Genomic DNA, 22,166 nt, shown 5'->3' on the forward strand with positions numbered 1-22,166 from the left:
GTGGTCTTAATCTTTTTCTCGAATGATTTGTAGACCTCCTTTTCAAAGATTTGAAAAAATATGTGTACTTTTTATGTGACGTCTTAAAGCATGGTCGCCTTTTTTAGCTCACCTGGCCCAAAGGGATAAGTGAGCTTTTCTCATCACTTTGCGTCCGGCGTCCGTCGTCCGTCGTCGTCCGGCGTTAGCTTTTACAAAAATCTTCTCCTCTGAAACTACTGGGCCAAATCAAACCAAACTTGGCCACAATCATCATTGGGGTATCTAGTTTTAAAATGTGTGGCGTGACCCGGTCAACCAACCAAGATGGCCGCCACGGCTAAAAATAGAACATAGGGGTAAAATGCAGTTTTTGGCTTATAACTCAAAAACCAAAGCATTTAGAGCAAATCTGACGGAATAAAAATGTTTATCAGGTCAAGATCTATCTGCCCTGAAATTTTCAGATGAATCGGTCAATCGGTTGTTGGGTTGCTGCCCCTGAATTGGTAATTTTGAGGAAATTTTGCTGTTTTTGTTTATTATCTTGAATATTATTATAGATAGAGATAAACTGTAAACAGCAATAATGTTCAACAAAGTAAGATCTACAAATAAGTCAACATGACCAAAATGGTCAGTTGACCCGTTTAGGAGTTATTGCCCTTTATAGTCAATTTTTAACCATTTTTCGTTAATTAAAGTAATCTTTTACAAAAATCTTCTCCTCTGAAACTATTGGGCCAAATTAATCCAAACTTGGCCACAATCATCTTTTAGGTATCTAGTTTAAAAAATGTGTGGCGTGACCTGGTCAACCAACCAAGATGCCTGCCACGGCTAAAAATAGAACAAAGGGGTAAAATGCAGTTTTTGGCTTATAACTCAAAAACCAAAGCATTTTGAGGAAATCTGACATGGGATAAAAATGTTTATCAGGTCAAGATCTATCTGCCCTGAAATTTTCAGATGAATCGGTCAATCGGTTGTTGGGTTGCTGCCCCTGAATTGGTAATTTTGAGGAAATTTTGCTGTTTTTGGTTATTATCTTGAATATTATTATAGATAGAGATAAACTGTAAGAACAATAATGTTCAACAAAGTAAGATCTACAAATAAGTCAACATGACCAAAATTGTCAGTTGACCCGTTTAGGAGTTATTGCCCTTTATAGTCAATTTTTAACCAATTTTCGTAAATTAAAGTAATCTTTTACAAATATCTTCTCCTCTGAAACTACTGGGCCAAATTAATCCAAACTTGGCCACAATCATCTTTGGGGTATCTAGTTTAAAAAATGTGTGGCGTGACCTGGTCAACCAACCAAGATGGCCGCCACCGCTAAAAATAGAACATAGGGGTAAAATGCAGTTTTTGGCTTATAACTCAAAAACCAAAGCATTTTGAGGAAATCTGACATGGGATAAAAATGTTTATCAGGTCAAGATCTATCTGCCCTGAAATTTTCAGATGAATCGGTCAATCGGTTGTTGGGTTGCTGCCCCTGAATTGGTAATTTTGAGGAAATTTTGCTGTTTTTGGTTATTATCTTGAATATTATTATAGATAGAGATAAATTGTAAACAGCAATAATGTTCAACAAAGTAAGATCTACAAATAAGTCAACATGACCAAAATGGTCAGTTGACCCCTTTAGGAGTTATTGCCCTTTATAGTCAATCTTTAACCATTTTTCATAAATCTAAGTAATCTTTTACAAAATCTCCACTGAAACTACTAGGCCACAATCATCTTTGGGGTATCTAGTTTGAAAAATGTGTCCGATGACCTGGCCATTCAACCAAGATGGCCGCCACGGCTAAAAATAAAACATAGGGGTAAAATGCAGTTTTTGGCTTATAACTATGAAACCAAAGCATCTAGAGCAAATCTGACAAGAAGTTAAATTGTTAATCAAGTCAATATCTATCTGCCCTGAATTTTTCAGATGAATTGGACAACTGGTTGTTGGGTTGCTGCCCTCCAATTGGTAATTTTTAAAGAAATTTTGCCGTTTTTGGTTATCTTGAATACTATTATAGATAGCGATAAACTGTAAACAGCAATAATGTTCAGCAAAGTAAGATCTACAAATAAGTCAACATGACCTAAATGGTCAATTGACCCCTTAAGGAGTTATTGCCCTTTATAGTCAATTTTTAACAATTTTCATTAATTTGGTAAATTTATGTAAATTTTTACCAAATATAGTTCTCTGTTACTAATGGGCAAAGTTCATTATAGATATAATTGTAAGAAGCAAAATCGTTCAGTAAAGTAAGAACTTCAAACACATCACCATCACCAAAATACAATTTTGTCATGAATCCATTTGTGTCCTTTGTTTATAGGTGAGCGACACAGGCTCTTTAGAGCCTCTAGTTTCATGACGTCACAATAGGAAAATTCAGAAATGGGTGTTTCCCCCTAGTGTAACAGATTCGTTCATATATATACTAGTCAACAAAAGAAACGATACACGACTTTGGAACAAAATTTATAAAAAAAAATATTAAACATGAAACAAAATGAGATACACCATTTCAAAAAGCTTTCATTTCCAATGTATGCAGATACAATAATGAAAATTAAAACCGGTCGGAAAGACATTAAATTCCGTGTAAACTATCATAGGGTGCAAATTATTTTTGCGGAAAGTTGGATAAAACATCGACACACAATTTTCTAAGTACTAAATGAATTTTCAAATTTGTTTAAAAATATTTAATATGCTATTCGAGTTATGTTCATGTTGTAACAAACGTGTTACAATACTCTTTTTCTCTAATTTTTTGTAAAAAAAGTTTTTTTTTAAATCTAAAAAAATGCTAATTTTTTTTCCCGTTTCAAATTAATGCTTTAGAAACATGTATGAAAACAACACACTGTAACCAATGTAATTTAGTAGTTAATTTTAATGAATATTATCCCTGGGTATTCAGTGGTAATTTAACAGGGAAACTTGATGAAATGCTGTACACCAAGATTAATTGTTAAACAGCAAAATGTGCAATAAAGAATCAATTAGAGTGTTAAAAAAAGAAGAAAACAACACACTGTAAATTTGGGACCTTCCGGATAAGTTTTAAGATTGTTACCGTTTTATTAATTTCACTTTACACATATTGTCTATGGTGAATCAATTGATAATGTATACATTTTAACGATTTTTCGTGGGGCCGAACTTTGCTTTACAAATAAACAAAGAAACTTTATGATTTTTAAAAAAGAATTGATGGCAAACATTGTCTTTACCTTTAAATGAGAAGTTAGCATCATTAGTTGGAACTTCTGTTTTAAAAATGGCATTTTATGAAAATTTTGTAAAAAAATTTAAATTTCGCCAAATGACGCCATGAAAGCAATTTTTTTTAAACAAATTTGTATTTCCATGGTCATTAAATATTACTACATTCTATATTGGTCCTATAAAAGGAAAACTTCATCTTTGATTTGAAAAAAAAATCGTGTATCGATTCTTTTGTTGACTAGTAGATAATGTTTAGTAATTTTTTCATAATATCTTTTTATTTTTTTTTATTTTTGATTCTTGACTAATTTAATTTGAAAAGCGTCAAGTAATGATTGATAAATGTTTTGTTTTATTTTAATTTTCAAACTCTTAATATCTAATCGGTTCTGATGTGTGGTTTAACACTCATGATTTTAATTCGTGATTATTTCGGTCCATTTTTAAAATCTATTTATGTTTAATATAAAATCGTTTATAAAAAAATGAGATTGGAAACGGCGACTGTTTATAATACAAAATATACAATACACAAAATACGGAGAAACATCTGCTAATCTATGTAGATTTTAACTTGTAGTTTTACATGTTTGTGGTAATTGTTTTTCACATATGCTGTTTTATATATATATACATGCATTAACAAATTTATTAGGTTCTTCCGTATTTTTATGCATGCGTCAAAATAAACTCATTGATTTTAAAACTTTTTCTTTTTGAAAGAGATTTTAATCAAATCAGAATAAGACACTCCTCAGAGTATGGAAAGGACATATTAAATTCATTGTTTTCTCTCAAATACAAAAAGAAGAAATTTGCAAATTGTATAGTACAACTGTACAAGACACTCGCTAAACAAAAACGTTGTGATATCGAATAGTGAAGATTTTGAAGCTCTTCAAACTTTACAATTACAGCATGCTTCTGAGGGCAACGATTGCTTTGTTATTTGCTGTTCTTGTCTGTTATAAACAAGGTAAATTGTTTATTTTGTAAAAATTATTTTAATTGTAGACGACGAAACATTTTCTTTGCTTGTAAAGGGTCTGTTAGTAATGAATAGATGAAAAGCTTTATCAGATGATGCCACCAGAAACTCTGTGCAATTAATTAAGAGTATTTCTCATCGTTTTCATATGATAACATACATCGCAAAAATTATATGTGAGGGTGGTGGTAATTATATGAGACTCTTCTCGTTTGCATTCTTATCATAATGACTGGTGTTAATACACTAATATTTTTATGCGTTTTGATGTTAATCATCAGCCCAAAAAAGATCTTATCATTAATTAAGGAATAAGTTATGATTTTTTTGTTTAAGCACGTTATTTCAAATAAGTTGGAGTGAATATTTATTAATATCGTCAAATTTTTTATTACACATATGGTAGTTCAACGACAATTTTCCGGAATTCTATTCTTTATAATTAATCTCTATTATTTAAGGTAAGAATTATAAGCCTCCATTTCTTTGAATAACGTAGGGACGCTACATTGGAATGCGTGCGTTTGTAAAATTTCATGAGCTCAGATTTATTGACTTTACTCTAGATTTTCATTTGAAATTGATTAGCTTTTTATCAGTAAGTTAATTTAAATGTAAAAAGGCTGTTCAAATCGTTTACTTACACACGGAAGTGTTTGAAAATTGTATACCTTAGATATACTTTGTAGCTTTGTTTATTATAATCTTTTGATAAAAGTAAGAGTAATTGAAATCCAGATTGTGGTTATGTATACCACCTATGTGGTGGGTTTTTTTCCGGGTATTATGATCAAAAATATAAGCTCTTTGTAGTAAATGAAAGCGAGGGTTAAGTATAAAAAGGAACACATTTGGAGCGGTCAGAGTTGGCGGAAAAACAAGACAACGACATTTATTCAGGTTTTGAAGTATTTTGAATGCCTGTACCAAGTTATAAAATGACAGTTGTTTAAAACTCGTTTCCGTCGATTTCCCCTTTTTGAATTGAGTTCGGTATTTTTGTTATACTTTTTTTTTATCAAACAATCAAAAGCGCCTTGAAATTTTCTTCTTCCAGGTAGATATTTAAGCGTACTTAAAGAATTTTACAAAAAGTTCATTTGAAACAATATTGATCTACTTTAAATACCTCAAATCCAAGGAAAAAAAATATGTTTTAACCTGGTAATTGTTTTAAAAGTTTCAACATTTTGAAAGAATTCACAGAAAGTGTTTGGTCTCTAGCGTAGATGTTATAAAATGTTATGGAGCAAACTGACAGTTTTACAATTGGTACTGATAGACATCATCACCAAGAAACTATTTAAGTTGACATGTTTTACATAATTGTTTTGTTTTTTTAGTTAACTGTATGTGTTCTTTCCCATGTAATTGGCAAAAGCGTACATTCTACAATGAAGCAGCCGGCTTAAACCTTTTTGTTCCAAATGCATACCAGTTAAATGTTGCACCTGACACAGTTATAGACTGTTTGATTAGAGAAGGACCGTTCATTGTTGGCAGGTAAGTGAAATGCTTTTTCAAGTCTCGTTCATCTTTGTAAAACTCGAAATAAAAACTTACGTTAATTGACTAGTATGATACTTTCAAACCAAAGTAAATAACAATAAAATTCATTAAAAAAAGTTGAAGAGTAAATACAGGGTTATTGTTTGATGATACATCATGGTTTTCTTTTATTCAGACGACCTGGAAACGTTTACAGATGTATAAAAATTAACGACGTGTGTGAGGACAGCTTTGTTGTGATACAGACACCTCTAAGTAAGTTCAATTATCTAAAATGTAGTAAAGAAAAGAGAAATACAGAAAGGATGTAGACAGGAAAATATTACCATGGTAGAAAGGGAAATATATTATAATAGATTTATTGTTTGGTGATCAATTGCTGGTATCTGTTTTATAAAAATCAAGTTTCAATTGTCTGACTGATTTGTACATAATACATTGAATTTTCTTACAATGCAGTGTTTACGCTAACACTTTGTTATATCTTGTTTTGTACGTTTGTTTCTAAAGGAATAAATACTATATTAAATGATGCTTTCTCGGTTTGTATTTTAGTAAATTAATTAGATTGTTTGGTCTGTGTTCAAATAAAATTAAAATTTTGCATTAAAATGATTTCAAAAAGAAAATACACCAGGAATGTGTCAATCAGTATTTTTTCTCCTTTCGTATTAACATAAAAAAACAACAACATTCAAATCATCTGTGTTTTACTGGATACATAATGTTCACATAATTCTTATAAAGAACGATATAAAAACCGGTTATCAAGATGTTAGACGAACTATCTTTTAAAAGTATTAGCAAAAGTCCTTTCTACAGTAACAAATGACCACCAGAGATATTCTGATGACTTATATTCAACCAGAGGTGTCAAATTTAGAGTCTTAAGATTCTAAAGATATAATGCAAAACCTTCAACCAAAACTTTTAAAGTAATACCAAAGATTTTTCTACACTTTACACTACTATTCCTCGTTCTCAGTTGAAAATCGAAAACAACGTCTCATTAAACGGGTAACAGCCTTTCTGTTCCATTATATCTACAACAATTGGAGTCGTAGATAAATATTCTTGTTCTAGGTCATGCGAAATCTCACTTTGTAAAGAATCGCGCTAATTATAGAAAAAAAGATATTCTGTTAATGGTTATTATTATTAAAATGTTGGTTTGTTTCATCGACAGCATATTTGTTGAGTTTGGTGACAGAGGGTCAGTTTTTCAACTGTATACTCCTATTGCCAACTTAATTTTGTTGTCATTTGAAGCAGAACTCGTACAAAGCCTTTACAAAGACAACAAACATCTTTCAAAGATCTATAATGTCCATTCCACATAAATCGCTGATGTTTTGTCAGTCAATAACCATATATTTGTGGGTGCTTGCATCTCATATATCTGAGAAGTATCTTAATTTCTACCTAACGCTCGTGCATGTTCACACTGTACGAATTGCATGACCCTTACACGAAACTGATTCAACTAGGTTGTTTAAACAAAGAGTCTTTTCGTGTCCCTTTTGTATATATTGATGATCTTCTGTTAACCAATAACTACATTTCAGTGGGTGCTTTCATCTCATATATCTTTCTTGCATTTTCATTTTTCGAACTTCATCAACGGGCATGCGATCCCTACAAGAAAACTGCCCCAACTGAGTCATAAGGTTATACGATTGAAATCGACCCTACATAAGTTTTACGGTCATGATCTTAAATCGGTTTACCGATACAATGTTTCTATGTCTCCACTCAAAAGCGATATGTTTTCATTGTTTAGTTTTATCTTTAGATACCAGAATATTTGTATGATCTGTAAAATTACTGACTGTGTCCTATTACCTGTTGTGAAAGTTTGTCTGAGTGATAACATTCACGGTGGGCCATACATGCACAGCAGGAGACGTTTATCCTGTTGACGCTTCCGATTTACATTCTTTTTGAACTCATATGAATCCCTCGGATTTTGTTTGTTAGCTTCATTTGTCTTCCTTATCGATTTTTAATTTAATTTTGGATGTAACGCGTCTTCTGATTGGCTGACGTCGCTTTATTTATCAACCCATAGACATAATTCTGTCATATGACCGTAACGTCATCAACGGTTTTTTTTTATGGTGTACCACGGTTAAAATGAAATTTTGAATTAAATTTTAAGAAATGACTGTAATATTTTTTCTGCCAATTCGAAATAACATAAAAAAATGTGATGCACACTGTAAATTAACCCGCTTTGTTGGTTATTCAATTTGCACCTTATATTTGATGTTATTTTTTCATTGACAGAAAAAATATTACAGTCATTCCTTTAAAGGATTTTTTAAAAACGGTTAACTTATGTTCCTTTAACTTATCAAGCATACCAATATACTCTAAATGTATACGGGATGAAACGAACAGTAATATTTTTTTTAAGAATACTCTAGCCAGCCCGTTAAACTTCATATGATTTTTAAACATATTATTGTCTTATATTAAATATTTCGTATTCCAAATAATTTCTAAATCAAATTTTATGGTGATTTATTTTGTATCACAGTCAAACTGGAATATCCTCCAAATTTGTGCGACATTTGTACTCCTGGAAATCTTACCAGCAAGCCACAAGTATGGGTCGGTAAGTACACTTTACATGTTATAGTAAAATAAATATTGGATCGCATTGTTATGTCTCTAGTCTGGAGTCGAATATTTTACAGGTAAGACTGCAGACAAACATGGCACGAATACAGCAATTGACATAACATTGTTTTACTTTAATCAGTCTATATTTACCAACTACCTTGACACAACTATAATCGATAATTTGCAAATTACAAGTTTTCATTTAAACCCGCCTAGGATCTAACTCACTACCACCTGCTCTCTACTTTTAAAACTATACCGATTCATTTCGATATAATGATTTCATTTCCACATGGAAATAATATTAAGAGATATTTCCATCAATATTTATCAAGAAAAAAACAAAAGTAACCTATGATGACCTAAAGACAATAACAATGAAAACCAAGGAGTAAACAAAGACTTAAAAAAACAAAGGACATTTACATCAACAGTTATAAATAATAAATAAGAAACAACACGAACTCCACTAAAAACCGGGAATGAAATCAGGTGCTCCGGAAGGGTAAGCATTTCCTGCACCGTATACGACACCCGTCGTGTTATTTTTTGTTGCTTACATCCACGTCATTAAGACTGGTCGAACGTTGTCTCATTGGCATTATATAGATATAGGAAGATGTGGTGTGAGTGCCAATGAGATAACTCTCCATCCAAACAACAATTTATAAAAGTAAACAATTATAGGTCAATGTACGGCCTTCAACACGGAGCCTTGGCTCAAACCAAATAAAAAGCTATGAAGTACCCCAAAATTACTAGTGTAAAACCATTCAAACGGGAAAACCAACGGTCTACTTTGTATATAGCTTAGTAATACTCAAAAACTTTATACACATATATAACAAAATTATTTTTAACACATTGTTTTTATTGTCGAGCAATTATGCATATTAATAAACATCGTGTTTTCTCTTTCTATTGAACTAATCATAAATTTTATTTTGAACAGAGAATCGACACTCCTATTTTATTTGTTGTTTCAGCAAAAGAGAACACTTGTGAGTATGGCTCCGTACACTTAACTTTTTTTTATGAATGATTATTTTAAAATTCCAGAAGTTATCTTAGTATTGATAAAGTTTTTTTCATCAATTTACACGTCTTGAAAATGATCTGTATATTGTGCATTTTTTTTTTATATATATATATATTAACTACAAATTAATAATAAGTCAATAAATAACATCGTTTTATGATAAAAAAAAAAAAAGCCAAAACAAACAACAAACCCATAGACATTGAGTCGATAAAAGTGACCGAACAATCTTAAAAGGATACACCAATCAACTAGTGTATGTGTCGTGTCCTTCTATTATTTTAAATTTTGTAAAATATTTTATTTTATTTTCCTCCTATTGAAAAAAAATTCATAAATTTAAATAAAACTTTTTCTATTATTTTTTTTGTTAGATCTAGGATGCGATGTACCAAAGAACTGTCCTGTACAACGTCGAACAGATATTCAATGTAATGGATGTGAAAAGAACCAACCAAATGATGACATAGCCTGCAGCACTTGCAAAAAGGAGGAAAGAAAAAAGTGGGAATATCAAAGGAAATATTCCGGAGAAATGAAGAAATCAACCTATGGTTCATATTCCGGAGAGAAGAAGAAATCAACCTATGGTTCATTTTCTAGAAGTTCTTACAGAGGCTAAACATACAAGGAAAGATATGCTGAACCACTGTCATGTTTTAATAGAAAAAGCAAATTATTGAAAATAAATATCAGCAAATATTCCTTTGTTATTCTTATCATATAGACGACTATCGATTTCGTTTAATTTCCATTGAAATTTCCCATGTTTATGTTATTATGTTATAAATGACCTCGTTTATGTCCTTTGACGCCGAGTCTACCGGTGTAATGATACTTTGCTATTGGGAATTGATTTCACGTTTACTATGCATAGGCTTTACTCTGTTTAAATTTGGAATTATGCCTAAAGAGAGCAAAAGTGTTTTTGAACAATCTAAATATTGCAGTAGATAGACGTTTAATCGTTCAAATCATCTAGTATATGATAATTTTCAATAAACAATCGGCATTCACATGGGAACCAACCGTGCCCCTCTTGTTTCTTTATTATTATGAGACTAATTTCATACAGAAACATCTCATGTTTAACGCATCTATCACATCGAACTAGAGATAAAGAATGTAACATATACAGTTAAATCTTCTTTATATCTTGATTTATATAGAGAAATTGACACTGAGGGTCGGTTGAAAACAAAACTTCACGACGTAAGAGATGATTTCAGCTTTCCAATTGTGACCTTTCCTTTTCTATGTAACAATATTCCAGACCCTGCATACATAGTATATATATTCTCTAGTTGATACGATATTTCTGGGCTTGTTCTCCTATCATAATGTCCCTGATAGAGGATTAATGCTCACAATGAAGCTATCAAACTAATAGTTCCAAATGGTGATGGTAAAAACGTAAATTTTAAGGACACCATTACGAGTGGGTTGAGCGTTATGGAATATCAGTTTCACAGATGATAGCGAACATGTTCATATTGTTTTTACTATAATCCCGTCCCCTTTTTCATAAATGTAGCCAGCAGAATTAAACTTATAACCGGGTTTTTACTAATATGAGCAACACGACGGATGCCACATGTGAAACAGGATCTCTTGACACTATCGAGCCACTTGAGATTCCCCCAACCTTTGGTGAGCTTCGTGTTTCTTAGTTTTTAGTGTTCCATGTTGTGTTTTGTTTGTCTCTTTGTCTTGTTCCTTTTTAGCTATGACATTGTCAGTTTATTTTCGACTATAAGAACGAATGTCCCTCTGGTATATTTCACCTTTTTCTCATAGTTCCATTGATCAATGTTTTGACTCTTTTGTCGACCTTTGACGTATTACAAGGATCATGTTTCCATTGACCTTTAGCAGGACAGTTCAGACTTAAAAATAAAAGACAACAATAGAGGGATAAACATCTTTGCTATATCGCGGCGAGAGCTGTTTCGTATATTTCATTGAAAATTAATAATCATGTGATGTACAAATATTTCAAAGTAAATAGAAGTTTTTTGTCGATAGCCAAAATTGGTGGAAAAACATTCAAACATTTTCAAACACTGTGTTAACGTTAAATTCACTTTCATGTATATATGCATTATACAATTATATTGAATCCTTGGATTCCACGGTAGGTTATGTTAAAAAATGTAAGTTTTGTTTGATGATTTAAGCAGTTTCTCACGGGTTTATTGATGTGACAATTAGTCCGATGCACCCAAACACTTAATACATAAACTCCTTTTATTCAGTTTATGAGTTTTCAATAATCATCAGAAAAATAAGTTTTTTCTTATATTATGTGCATAAAAGATAGTGGTTAAAACTAGTGTTGTCAATGGTTAACCGATAAACCGGTCGAACGACCGAATACCGAATACCAAAATCGCTAACCGGTTAACCGGACTTTTTGTTAAATTTTGGTAGATTTGATATAAATTTGTATTTAAATCATTAAATAGTTATGTTTTATTTAAAAATTGTCGTCGTGGTAATTAATTAGACAGATCAATTGTCCAGTTTATTGATTGCTATTGTTAATCCTAAAAACATAAAATTAATTAGAACTTGTCTATCAGCTCGGGGCAGGATCCTAAAGAAACATAAGTAGTATACATGTTTTTTGAACAGTTACATGTACTTTTAATCAGTAATGCGATTAAATTTTACGAGTTACTTCATTAGTTCGTTTTTTATCTAATTTTGTGTAGACATTCAACGTAATGTTCAACCTCCGTCGTGCAAGGCTTAGTCTTACTTTAAACGAAATTCTAACTAAAAAATGTGAAATGCAAACCATTGTGAATGTACTCAATGTATACGTGATAGTACGAGTAACATGCTTAAAGGAACAAGCACACAAAGCAAAGACACAGGTCGTACGGAGACTTATAGTAGTTAATTTCTGTGTAATTTTGGCCTCGTGTTGAGAATTGTCTCATTGGCTATCATACCACATCTTCTTTTTTTTTATTATAAATAATCATTTCAAATTGAAACACTCCACATTATTTTCAAGAGAAAAGGAAAGAATAATCGGTTTCAGACATATTCAACTCTACGAGATCAAGAAGTTTTTTATATATTTTTCAATCTGAAGTTGGTACAGACGAGTTTATACGATGTATTTGATTATTAGAAGTAAAACTTTGCCAGGAATCCTCAAAGACAAACCTTATAATGCCAAAGGACAATATTCAATTCTAAAAGCGTAATAGTATGACTTGGATGAAAGGTTGTCAAATTGACACTCATACCACATCTTATATATATGTGTAGGGCACTATTCATAAGGCTTTCAAACCCCAATTTAAACTATACCAGTTAACCGGTTAATCGGTCGAACGATTATCCGAGTAACCGGTTTGGCAAAAATATACGATTTGACAACACTATTAAAAACCGATGAAACCGCAATTACACAAGGATGTGCTTAACAGAAAGACATTCAGATGTATAACAAATAGTCTACAGCAATAACCTCTAATGTTGGTCTTTGCCTTTCGAATCTATAATTGTTGCTTATAACCCCCGATTTTTGCAGGGTTTCTGTTGCCCAGTGTTTGGTTTTCTGTGTTGTGTTTTATACTATTGTTGCCTTTTTGTCAATTTTCCGTTTTTGCCATGGCATTGTCTTTATTTGTTTTTACCAGAGTTTGAATGTGGAATTTAATGAAACAGCTATCAAAAGCCGCAAAATATTTATAAGCAGTTTTGTGGTCAACAAACAGTATCAAGAAAAGTTGGTGGTGATGCAAAATGTCAGGATATTATTGTTCCGAAGTACTGTAGACAATGGTAGATTTGCAATCAACCATGGATTTTCCAAATGACAAAACTAGGACAAACTTACGAGATTCTTCACTTGGGAAGGGGACATGATTATGTGCGAAGGTTAAACTATTTTTAGCACAATCATAGACGGAACCCACGACCTTCTAAGAGACCATTAAGGTTATAAGATTGGATTAAATTTCACAGTGAAATATATATAAAACCGAGTTCATACACAATTATTGATGACACACAGATGTCACTGAACGCAAATGATTCAATCTAATATTATTTAACAAAGTTATATGCCTGACATAATTTAAACTATGTGTTAAGGTTGAAGTTTAATGTGTGAGGTAAGTTTAATTTTTTTACTTGTGAGCAATCAGATAAATCCCTGGGAGAGCTGTATACATGATAGAGTTCTTTTTCAGGAATGATGCGTGAACATGTATGCCATTTCAAATTTGAAACTAACAACATCAAAATGCTTGTTTTTTTTATTGACAACAAATTTGTAACGTTTCAAGAACTTGTTTTTCTCCATACATTGGCATTCTCATGGGACCCAACTGTTCCTCTCGTCTAGCTGTCTTTTATATTTATTCATATGAGGTTGACTTCTTACAGGAAATTTATTGGAATGAAAGAATAGAAGTTAGCAGTATCTTTTAACTTTAATTTCCCCTATAAAGATGATATTCTTACTAAATAATTCAAATTTGGTAAATATGTACGCATTAATACCCTCGGGCCTGAGATAAAGGATACAACCGATACAGTTTAGTCTGTCTTATATCTTGACTTACATCTAGAAACTGACAATAAAGGTCGGTTGAAAACAAAACATTACAACACAAATGATGTAAGCTTCCCAACTGTGAACTTTTCATTTCTATGTATTAAAATTTCAGCAGCTAACAAGAACTGACATGATCAAATGAAGGGTGCCACCTATGGAGCAGGATCAGCTTACCCTTCCAGAGGACCTGATATTATCTCCCTTTTTGATGGGGTTCATCTTGCTTATTCTATGTTTTGTTGTTTGTTCTGTTGTTTTCCTCTTTGTCCTTGTCTTTTTGACCATTGAGTTGTCAGTTTATTATCGACTTATGAGTTTGAATATCACTTCGGTATCTTTCGACTATCTTTTATGTGGACTGCATACATAATGCACATATTTTCCACAAAGACATCCCTTTTCTGTTTTGAATCACAATAAAGGAAGTGGGAATCTCGTTGTAGCATGATAACCACGTGTGCAGGAGGTCGTTATAGTCAGATCCCCGATCAGGTCAAACGAAATATTTGAAAATTGTGGTTTGCTGCTTCTCTAGATCTGTTCAGAACGCAGTCTTAAGGAGTAGAAAAAAAAAGACTAGATGGTTTGAAATTAGAAAAAAAAGTGTGCGAGAAGGTGTACAATTGACTATTATGTTAAAATTTGACTCAGACTTGTTCAATCAAAGTTTATATCAAAACATGCGTAGAATTTGCCGCTTGTCATTCGGTCTGAAAGAAGCTTGGAGTTGCTAGTATTAAGTTTTGGTTCTAGTATAAATGTTCTAGATGGAAAAAACAATACCACCATGTTTTAAAATAAAACGAAAGAGTAAAACGCAATTAATGTCCAAATCATAAAAATGAGCAAAAAAAACCAAATAATTAGTGGATCTTCAGATTTATTTAAGCTATTAAGGTAGTAAGGCAAGACGGTTCAAAAATCAAAATAAACACATGTTGAAATTAATATAGTAATTTTGACTGCCCCCCATCTTTTGCATATTTGTTTATTCTATAAAAGAAGAAAACTTTCAAGAGTAAAAAGGATAAATAAATTTAATTCTCGAACAATTCAAGGTCACCGAAATTGTCAGTCAGCTATTATTTGTTTCAATACACTTTATAAATCTTTTTATGATAGAGCACGTGCGATTATTTGTATTTGAATTTATTGTCTAAAAGAAAGTCACAACGAAATAACTGTGTTCTTGTGTCATTTTCCTGTTATTGTCTGGAAATTGGTACTCTTATTTTGTCACAGTAAGATTCGAATTTTAATTGATATCATAGTTAAGACCTATCTCGTTTTCTTTTGTATAGGTAATTAACTTCCATAATGATTATTGTTAGATTTCACTTTAATTCATGAAAAAAAGATGCGAATGAGTCAAAAGGGACAGTGTTCTATATTGTGTTTTGTAAACTGTCATCTATTGATCGTTTCTTTTTTTGGTCCTGTTTGATATTTAGTAAATTGTTAAATACAGGATGATAATTTTATTTATGTTTTCCTCTCAACACTTGAATGTAACTGTATTCATGTATCCTTCATGATTGATAATGAATATATTTCTTAAAAGGATTTTTTGGGTTAAACTGACCCTTTCCTCCTTTTTCAATCACTATATGAAGCCTGCAACGAGTAAATCAAAGCAAAAAAAATAAAATTCGTCCACTTCTGAATACTTTAAAAAAAAAATCCAACAGTGTGCATTTACAATTTCAAATATTGAACGATTATAGCCGGATGTGGCCGACATGCTTATCTTGAATTTGTTAACTTCTATACACAATTAATTGTATGGTTTGATATTTTATTGAACAAAAGTATATGTTAAAGGTAAAATGAAGATCCCAAGATTGCAACTATGAACAAAGAGCAAATAAAAGACAGATCACAAATCTGACAAACAAAAGACAAAAAAATCTACGAAACATTTATCTGAAAACTAAAAGTCTTGCACAACAAATCAAATCATAATCCGGTGAAGAGTTGTTTGCTGAGAAACTGCAATACCCCCACCCCCCTTCCCACACACACACACTTTTGTAACTACGTGTGCTTTTCCGGTCATAATGATCAACGAATGTTTTCAAACTCTAAATCCTTTCCTCGTCTCTTCTGAGGGTGATTTTATCAACAACAACAAAATCAGTATTGATATTACCTTCGTTTTATTTTATTTACGAATCGGCATAGGCCTTGCATCCTATTAAGGATGTATTCTTCAAACAATTCAGTCTCGTTCTGGAATTATTTCCAAAACATGCATGTGATACAAGTGGAAAATATCAATGAATTTAAAAAATGTTATAATCAAACTTAACTCTGAAAAATAATTGTGTATTTTCAATGAGTAGTTTTTTGAGTAATTAACTTTTCAAATTTATTTACCAATCAAGTCAGTTTTTTAAGCCAAAATTTAGAGAAAATGGGTGAGTTGTACCAGAAACGATTTTACAAGAAACATGTACATCCCATTTCATTTTTTTCTTTTCAAACTTCTTAGATATGTATTTTTTAAACCATTTATAACACAAAGTTTGAAATGATATACATGTGTTCTTAAAACAGAGAAAAATCACAAATATACAAAATTGGCAACATGGTAAATTTGAGACAAAAAAGTATCAAAATAGGATAAAAATCAACACCTACTAGGCCTATAGTTTTTGAAAGTTAAATTTATTTAGATTGGTCCACTTCAATGTATGGAAAAGTTTAATTGTGGAACTGTGATTTTTCACGAAAATAGCATCAAAACAGGCAAAAATTTATGAAAAATAGGAAAATCATCAAAATTGTGTACTTTCAGAGTGCCGTAGCAAAAAAATAAGTGCACCACCATATGATTTTTTCTTCACCAATTATTTGTTGACAGTCATACAAACCCAAAAATCAGGTTTAAGAAAATAAGTTTAATTCTAGAAATAGTTTGCTCCTCAGAGGTGTGAATTCTTAATCAATGTATAAGCATAAACACTTATTTTCTTACTTATTTATACGTAAAAAAACCCAATTATTTATTTTCAGATGCTGAAAAAGAGTGACATTTTTAAAATAATTTGTTAAGAAAGTGTAATATTATCATACTTGAATAAACAAATATGTCATGTACATGTCATGCACATGTGGCGCAAGCAAACTAAATACAAATAGATTGATTAATTTATATAGTTATGTTGCATTGTCCTTAGTCAGAAAAGGTCATGTGTCTCGAAACTGGTTATTACGTCTATACACCAAACTCAATAAAAGTAGAATAACGAACTCGAAGTTAAATTCGAATCGAAAAGTTCCTTATTTTAAAAATGGCAAATTTAAAGCAAAAGCTTTTTTGATACATCAAACGAATGACAACAACAAACATATTCCTGACCTGGTACAGGTATATCCAAGGGGTACAATCAAAATCACGTGATGGATATACACACACCGGAAGTAACAGTCGAGCAGACCGCTTGAAAGGTAAGTAGTCATATTTACTTGTTTATATCAATAAAATTTAATAAATAAGGTAGTGCACCGAATGTCGGATACTATCTAGTTTTGAAATACACAATTATCCTTGCTGGAAAGCGTGCAGTTAATGCTAACACTTCGACACAGTTCCAAAATTTCACCAGATAACACACACACCTCATATGTTTTCATACCAAAATTTCTGAAAAGTCAATGTTATGGGAGTTTTTAGTGGAAAAAGAATGCATTTTTTAATTCATAATCTTTAATTTTGATTTAATCAATCAAATAATTACGATAAATGGTCGTTTGACAGGAGAATAGCCGATTTTCACAAATGATACCACACACACCCCATTCATTTAACGGATAACACACACACACACAAACCGAAACTGAAGGTATGTACAAAGTTTCGAGCAAAGTCAAATGATGTATTTTACTACATTATTCTAAAAACATAAGAACAATTTAATATAAGCCTTAACCTATATAACGTTTTAATTGAAAAGCAATCTCTCATCGCTTTAATTTTCTTATATGTCGCAGGCGCGGATCCAGAGAGGGGTTCCGGGGGTTGGAACCCCCCTTTTTTGGACGATCAATGCATTTGAATTAGGACATGCAATTGGAGCCCCCCCTTTGTCCTGGGTTAGGACCCCCCCTTTTTAAAATGGCTGGATCCGCCCCTGTGTCGCGTGGTGTATCTTACAAAACCTGGTTAGAGGTCTTAAAAATTTTACAAGTGAACTCGGAATGGTGTTCTGTTCGACAAATCATTTTTCAGCTTTCACGACCTTGATTGTTTATCGAATGTTAATCGAAGGGACTTAACGCATTTGTATAACGAAGGGCGAACTGGTTTGATTAACATACAGAACAGAAATCATCTCATTTGCATATCAATATAAATACATAAATTTCAGTTTTCCTACCGTAAAAGAGCTTTATAGCCAGTCATAGTCGTTAACCTCTCCCGTAGTAGTAACTCACGCATGACACCAACATATCTTAAAACAGAAGCGATGAGAGATAAGTTTTTAAATAGATTATATCTATTGTTAGATTATTTATATTATTCTTATATTCATTTAAAAAAAATCAATTTTCTTTCTATTTATTTATAGAATATGTCACATTTGTGCAAGCACTGTGGAAAGAAATTTAAAAAAAGAAACATTTTACAGAATACGTAAAAGCATGGCATGATCCAATCACAAGTCGCAAAAATTTTGCCGCAAATACTAGCCAAAATTTCATTATTTATACGAGATAAACTTAAATAATGAATGGTTTAGACTATAAACTCTAGAAGACAACCAATTAGTACGAACTGCATGTTATGATGATTGTTTTTACGTTTACGTGTGTGTTATCCGTTGTTTTTTTCGGTGTGTTTGGTATCATTTTTGAAAATTGGATTTTCGACAATAAACCAAGCGTTTATCGTAAAAAAAATTTATTGTATAAATCAATAGAAGCGGTGTTGAATTGAGACATGCATTTATTTTGCCAAACAAATCATAAAGAAAATTTTTTTATGAAATTTTGATTAAAAATATTCAAAGTGTGTGGTTATCCGTCGAAAATTTGAAACTATGTCGAAGTGTTTGCAATAACTGCACGCTTTCTAGCAAAAACAATTGTGTATTTTAAAACTACATACTATCCGACATTCGGTGTGCCAACTTATTAATCAAAATTGAATTGATATAAACAAGAAAATGCAACTACTAACCTTTCAAGGGGCGAGTTCGACTGTAACTTCCGGTGTGTGTATATCCATCACGTGATTTTGATTGTACCCCTTGATATCTTAATGTAGAAAATGGGGAATTACACCTGGTTTTTTTTAAGCTGGCATGTCTCCTTGCTGTTATGATATATAAGTACCCAGCCACGTCCACTCGGTGTTTTTGTTAGATGTATTTCTATTTGCATCCATCTGATGAGTTAAGCCTTTTTAACTGATGTTTTTGTAAATAAATTAGGCCGTTAGTTTTCTCTTTTGAATTGTTGTAAATTTATTATTTCGGGGCCGTTTATAGCTGACTATGCAGGATTGGCTATGATCATTGCTTAAGGCCGTATGATGACCCATAGTTATTAATTTCTATGTCATTTGGTCTCTTGTGGAGAGTTGTCTCATTAAAAATCATTTCACATTTTCTTTTTTTTTATTAACCTTTTATTTGTATTTCATTCGTATTAAAAATTAATGACTTACGTAGATACAAATACATTTACAGAATAAACTGCAATTCATAACAATATAGGAATAACTCATCTACATATTACAGGAGAATGATTTGTGCCTATAGGAATATCTACAACCTGTCAATAAACTTTATTGCTGAAATCTAAGTACAAGCTTATACAACGGCGAATGAATACTTGATATTCTATCAAACGAAAGTCAATGTGGTAGGAAAATGAAGATACAAAGGGGACAAGTTGAAACCACTAGTCGGGGAACGACAAACTACATACACATCACAAGAATAAAGCAAAAAAAAAAAACAGTTCACAAAACACTTTAATGAAAGCTAGATTATATACAACGAACCCTTCAACAAACCGTTAATGGCCTGAGATGCACAATGGTGACAAATGATTATAATTTAAGCTAATGTCATTGGCAAAGACTATTCGGTACACAAAACAAAATACAAACATGCTGAGATTAAGATGTAATTGTCAAAGTTGGAATATATTTGGGAAGAAGAGTGTTCGGGCCACCTTATGGAGCTACATGGTAGTTGCATAGACTTTAAAACTCTTAACGTATTATAGTGTAGGACCAACTTTTTCATAATTCAAGGTCTGCATCTGAATGTAAACTAGAGGCTCTAAAGAGCCTGTGTCGCTCACCTTGGTCTATGTGAATATTAAACAATGGACACAGATGGATTCATGACAAAATTGTGTTTTGGTGATGGTGATGTGTTTGTAGATCTTACTTTACTAAACATTCTTGCTGTTTACAATTATCTCTATCTATAACAGTACTTTCTGTGGAAAATGTTATTGAAAATCTTCAAATTTTAAGAAAATTGTAAAAAATTGACTATGAAGGGCAATAACTCCTTAGGGGGTCAATTGACTATTTTGGTCATACTGACTTATTTTTAGTTCTTACTTTGCTGTACATTATTGCTGTTTACAGTTTATCTCTATCTATAATAATATTCAAGATAATAACCAAAAACAGCAAAATTTCCTTAAAATTACCATTTCAGGGGCAGCAACCCAACAACGGAATGTCCGATTCATCTGCAAATTTCAGGGCAGATAGATCTTGACCTGATGAACAATTTTACCCCATTTCAGATTTGCTCTAAATGCTTTAGTTTTTGAGTTATAAGCCAAAAACTGAATTTTACCCCCATGTTCTATTTTTAGCCATGGCGGCCATCTTGGTTTGTTGGCCGAGTTACCGGACACATTTTTTTAACTAGATACCCCAATGATGATTATGGCTAAGTTTGGTTAAATTTGGCCCAATAGTTTCAGAGGAGAAGATTTTTCTAAAAGATTTTGACCATTTTGGTCATGTTGACTTACTTGTAAATCTTACTTTGCTGAACATTATTGCTGTTTACAGTTTATCTCTATCTATAATAATATTCAAGATAATAACCAAAAACAGCAAAAATTCCCTAAAATCACCAATTCAGGGGCAGCAACCTACCAACGGGTTGTCGGATTCATCTGAAAATTTCAGGGCAGATAGAAATTGACCTGATGAACAATTTAACCCATGTCAGATTTGCTCTAAATGCTTTGGTTTTTGAGTTATAAGCCAAAAACCGCATTTTACCCCTATGTTCTATTTTTAGCCATGGCGGCCATCTTGGTTGGTTGACCAAGTCACCGGACAAATTTTTTAAACTAGATACCCCAATGATGATTGTGGCCAAGTTTGGTAAAATTTGGCATGGTAGTTTCAGAGGAGAAGATTTTTGTAAAAGATAACTAAGATTTACGAAAAATGGTTAAAAATTGACTATAATGGGCAATAACTCCTAAAGGGGTCAACTGACCATTTCAGTCATGCTGACTAATTTGTAAATCTTACTTTGCTGAACATTATTGCTGTTTACAGTTTATCTCTATCTTTAATAATATTCAAGATAATAACCCGAAACAGTAAAATTTCCATAAAATTACCAATTTAGGGGCAGCAACCCAACAACGGGTTGTCCGATATATCTGAAAATTTAAGGACAAATAGATCTTGACCTGATAAACAATTTTACCCCATGTCAGATTTGCTCTAAATGCTTTGGTTTTTGAGTTATAAGCCAAATACTGCATTTTACCCCTATGTTCTATTTTTGGCCATGGCGGCCATCTTGGTTGGGTGACCGGGTCACCGGACACATTTTTTAAACTAGATACCCCAATGATGATTGTGGCCAAGTTTAGATTAATTTGGCCCAGTAGTTTCAGAGAAGAAGATTTTTGTAAAAGATTACTAAGATTTACGAAAAATGGTTAAAAATTGACTATAAAGGGCAATAACTCCTATAGGGGTCAACTGACCATTTTAGTCATGTTGACCTATTTGTAAATCTAACTTTGCTGAACATTATTGCTGTTTACAGTTTATCTCTATCTATAATAATATTCAAGATAATAACCAAAAACAGCAAAAATTCCCTAAAATCACCAATTCAGGGGCAGCAACCTACCAACGGGTTGTCGGATTCATCTGAAAATTTCAGGGCAGATAGAAATTGACCTGATGAAC

At 32.0% G+C, this 22,166-nt stretch overlaps 1 protein-coding gene across 2 annotated transcripts; it reads left to right on the forward strand.

The window, feature by feature from the left end:
* The first annotated feature begins 3,932 nt into the window (after positions 1-3,932).
* Positions 3,933-10,092, forward strand: LOC139511821 (uncharacterized). Of its 2 annotated transcripts, none has more exons than XM_071298923.1 (6): positions 3,933-4,205; positions 5,561-5,720; positions 5,902-5,981; positions 8,266-8,343; positions 9,304-9,352; positions 9,765-9,850. In XM_071298923.1, the coding sequence occupies exons 1-6, from the start codon at positions 4,148-4,150 to the stop codon at positions 9,823-9,825; spliced, it is 486 nt and encodes a 161-aa protein (XP_071155024.1). In that variant the 5' UTR covers positions 3,933-4,147; the 3' UTR covers positions 9,826-9,850. The 2 variants fall into 2 exon arrangements, with proteins under 2 accessions (XP_071155024.1, XP_071155022.1); XM_071298921.1 differs by having other exon boundaries at positions 3,944-4,205; positions 9,338-9,352; positions 9,765-10,092.
* Positions 10,093-22,166: the final 12,074 nt, after the last annotated feature.

The sequence above is a fragment of the Mytilus edulis genome, chromosome 2 (genome assembly GCF_963676685.1).
Source record: "Mytilus edulis chromosome 2, xbMytEdul2.2, whole genome shotgun sequence".
Taxonomy (NCBI): Eukaryota; Metazoa; Mollusca; class Bivalvia; order Mytilida; family Mytilidae; genus Mytilus; species Mytilus edulis.

Bases quoted from the DNA above. Each gene is read 5' to 3' on its own strand.
- LOC139511821 (XM_071298921.1), top strand. From the start codon at position 4,148: ATGCTTCTGAGGGCAACGATTGCTTTGTTATTTGCTGTTCTTGTCTGT. The intron at 4,206-5,560 runs GTAAATTGTTTA...TTGTTTTTTTAG, and splicing joins TCTTGTCTGTTATAAACAAG to TTAACTGTATGTGTTCTTTC. The intron at 5,721-5,901 runs GTAAGTGAAATG...TCTTTTATTCAG, and splicing joins GGACCGTTCATTGTTGGCAG to ACGACCTGGAAACGTTTACA.